Below are 3955 nucleotides of genomic sequence, written 5' to 3'. Positions count from 1 at the left end.
TGGCTGTCCTGGAACTCACTCTGTATACCAGGCTGGCCTCAAACTCAGAAATCCGCCTGCTTCTGCCTCCCAAGTGCTGGGATTAAAGGCAAGCGCCACCACCGCCTGTCTGAGACCCTCTAAGCATGTAATACACACACTCACACATACTCTCACACACAGGGGAGGGGGAGAGAGAGATAAGGTCTCTCTTTGTAGTTTTACCTATCCTGAAATATGGAGACCAGGCTGGACTTGAACTCACAGGGGGATCCATCTGTTTTCCCTCCTAGTGCTGGGATTAACAGAAGTGTCCCACCATGCTCTGTACTACTTTTACGTGTTTCAAACTGCTGTAGCGTTCCCTCTCTCTCTTCCTCTAACACGTCCTCGCTTCTCTGTGTGTGTCTGTGTCTGTCTGTCTGTCTTTGAGACAGTTGTATCCAATGATGACTTTGGACAGCTGACCTCTCTGCTTGCACCTCCTGAGTGCTGGGGTTAGAGCATTCAGCACACAGCCTGTCTGGGTGCTGGGATGGAGCCAGGCTTCTGTGCTAAGCCAGCACAATTCCTTCCTACCAAGCTGTCCTCCCAGCTGAGTCTCCCTTTTTCCTTAATTTTTGATTAGGAAGATTTTCAAGCACACAGAACAATCAGAAGAAAACACAGAAACATCTATTTACACTGTGGATAAAATGCTGTTAATATTTGCCACATGTTCATATATATGAAGTAATTTATATGCCCATTCATTTATTTGTTCATTTATTGAAACGGGGTCTTATTTTGTAGCCCAGACTGACTTCTAATTCCCAATTCTTCTGCCTCAGCCTCCCCAATGCTGGGATTACTCCAAGTGACTCCTAGGAATGTTATGTGTGTGTTGCATGTTCATGAGTGTGAGTGCACACATATGTGTAAGCATGTGGAGGCTAACCTAGGATGTAATTTCTCAAGGGCCATCTGTTTGTTTGACAAAGAGTCCCTCACTGGGACCTGAAGCCCTCTAGGCTAGGCTGGCTTACCAGAGTCCCAGCAACTGACCTGTCCACCTATCCAGTGATTTGGTTGCTAGGGCAACCAAATACTTTTTTTTTTTTCCTGTGAGCTCTGCCGACCAAACTCAGATGTGCTATGCTTGTGCAGCAAACATTTTACTGACTGAGCCATCTCTTCAGCTCCTCTAAGAATGTCTTTGATGGGGCTGGTGAGATGGCTTAGTGGTTAAGAGTACTTGCCAATCTTGCAGAATACCCAGGTTCAATTCTTAGCATCCACATGGCTATCACTCCAGTTCTGAGAGATCTAGTGCCCTCCACTGGCCTCCGCAAGCACCTAGCACGAATGTGATGCACAGACATACATGGGGGGCGGAGGCACAAAACACCCACATACCTTTAAAAAATGTGTATCAAGTCAGGCTAAACACACATAATATAAGAATTTTTAGAACCACTTTTTAGAGCAGTAAGATACTGTCTAGTCATGACTAATGGATGGCTAATCTCCTGAACACCATAAGGTGGTATATGTGCCTTCAGTGCCTTTAAGTAATGGTACATTAACTACTCACATTTAATGGTAAATCAAATAATTATGAATAAGGAAGGATGCTGATAGCTGCCCAGGACCTCTGTGTATTCATTTTCTCTGTTTAAAAACTGGGTATGTGGGCTGGAGAGATGGCTCAGGAGTTAAGAGCACTGATTGCTCTTCCCAATGTCCTGAGTTCAATTCCCAGGATCCATATGGTGGCTCACAACCATCTGTAATGGGATCTGATTCCCGCTTCATTCCAGTGTGTCTGAAGACAATTACAGTGTACTCACATACATAAAATAAATAAATTTAAAAAAAAAAAACTAGCTGGGCAATGGTGGCACACGCCTTTAATCCCAGCACTTGGGAGGCAGAGGCAGGTGGATTTCTGAGTTCGAGGCCAGCCTGGTCTACAGAGTGAGTTCCAGGACAGCCAGGGATACACAGAGAAACCCTGTCTCGAAAAACCAAAAAAAAACCCCAAAAAACAAAAAACAAAAAACAAAAAAACAACAACAACAAAAAACTAGGTATGATTTACAGATGAAAAGAAGTAATAGGAACCGCCCATCCCTCCAGCTCCAGGTTATTCCATTCCCTGTCTGGCTCCCACTGGCTCTTGGTGCACAGACACAGTGCAGGCAAAACAGCCATACACAGAAAATAAAACGAAAGGGAAAAAGACACCAGGGGCTGGAGAGGTGGCTGAGTGGGTAAAAGCGTTTGCTGCACAGGCATGAGGACCGGAGTTCAAATCCCACATAAAAGCTGGGTGGAACGTGAGAGTACCTGTCACCCCAGCACTCTTGCAGCAGGAGTGGAAGGAAGGCAGGCAGAGACAGGAGAATCTCCGAGCCTGTGGGCCAGCTAGCCTACTGCACACACTCGGAAAAGGAGATGCTGCTTCAGACAAGGTAGAAGGTGAATCGACCCCCCAAGGCTGCCCTCTGACCCCCATACCTGTGTGCCTTCACCTTTGCTCACACACACTCATAGGACACAGGCCTGTAATTCCAGCATGCTAGCAGCTGAGGCAGGAGGATCTAGAGTTCAAAGATAACCTCTGCTGTGGAATGAGACCCTGTGTCAAGGGAACCAAATGAAAGATGGAAACCTTCAGACAGGCTTCTTACCAAGTCTCCTGGGCCTGCACAGGCAGTCAAGGGCAGAAGTGAGACTTCAAGCTGCTTCTAGACTCCAGACCTACTTCTCTTTCAGTGATATGGTTTTATAATTATCACATTTAAACCAATTCAGTGGTTTCTGCACATGGGCCAAAGAGAAGTGCGAGCCTGCTGGGTGTGTAGAGGGGTGTTGGGGACCTCAGTTCTCTGCACAAAGGAGAAGAAAGGAGCTCTGTCCCCCTCTCCCAGATTCTCCTCCCAGGAACTGAGGGATCTCATGGCTGACAGCCCCCGTGGTGCTTACCCCCACCTGTGTCCCTGCCAGCATCATCGGCACCCCCTTCTACTTGATGGAGTACTGCCCCGGCATCATCTACAAAGACCCCTCCCTGCCAGGCTTGGAGCCCAGCCAGCGGGAAGCCATATACAGTGCCATGAACCAAGTCCTGTGCAGAATTCACAGTGTGGACCTGCAGGCCACCGGCCTGGACAGCTTCGGGAAGCCAGGTGGGCAGGGACAGCCCGTCCTTCACTGACAGTTCCTCTCACAAATGGAAGCTCTGCTGTTGGGCTCTGGGAGGTTAGGGGTGCTGACACACAACCCTGCCCACCTTCTAAACCCAGGCTAACCATAACTGGTTCTGCTCACGGCTCATTTCATCCTTGGATAAGGACATCACGGCTTAATTGAGGACTCTGTTCTCCTTGGTGCTTTTTGTAAACTGCTTAATCCTTCCTTTCTTTCCAATGCTTATTGTACTATTTAGCATACACCCCCTCTTCCACCTCATCCTTCCTGTCTTCCTTCTTAAAGAAAGTTATGTTTATTTTATTTTATTTTATTGGAGCTGGGTGGTGGTGATTTGCAACTTTGATCCCAGCACTCAGGAGGCAGAAGTAGACAAATCTCTGAGTTCGAGACCAGCCTGGTCTAGAGTGAGTTCCAGGACAGCCAGGGCTACACAGAAACCCAGTCTTGAAAAGAAAAATAAACAAACAAATGTAGCTAAGGATGGCTTTGAACTCCTGATCCCCCTGCTTCAAGTGCTGGGGTCACTGGTATGCCACCACACTTGGCCTTTTTCCTCCTAGACAAGGTTTCTCTGTGTAGTCCTGGCTCTCCTGGAACTCACTTTGTAGACACGGCTGGCCTTGAACTCATAGAGATCCACCTGCCTGTGCCTCCTGAGTGCTAGGATTAAAGGCGTACCCACACCTGACTATACTTGGCCTCTTTTTTTTTAAAAAAAAAAAGAAGCTAGGCGTGGTGGCGCACGCCTTTAATCCCAGCACTTGGGAGGCAGAGGCAGGGA

The 3955-nt window shown here is 47.7% G+C and overlaps 1 protein-coding gene across 1 annotated transcript in view; it reads left to right on the top strand.

Moving 5' to 3' along the window:
- The window catches only part of Acad10 (acyl-CoA dehydrogenase family member 10), a 59587-nt gene that overhangs the window by 21724 nt on the left and 33908 nt on the right, over positions 1-3955 (top strand). Inside the window, exon 9 of the mRNA XM_031391138.1 lies at positions 2968-3149. Coding sequence (XP_031246998.1) covers positions 2968-3149 — 182 coding nt within the window. The remainder of the gene's footprint in view (positions 1-2967; positions 3150-3955) is intronic.

The sequence above is a fragment of the Mastomys coucha genome, unplaced genomic scaffold (genome assembly GCF_008632895.1).
Source record: "Mastomys coucha isolate ucsf_1 unplaced genomic scaffold, UCSF_Mcou_1 pScaffold22, whole genome shotgun sequence".
Taxonomy (NCBI): domain Eukaryota; kingdom Metazoa; phylum Chordata; class Mammalia; order Rodentia; family Muridae; genus Mastomys; species Mastomys coucha.
This window is presented reverse-complemented; position numbering and strand designations above follow the sequence as displayed.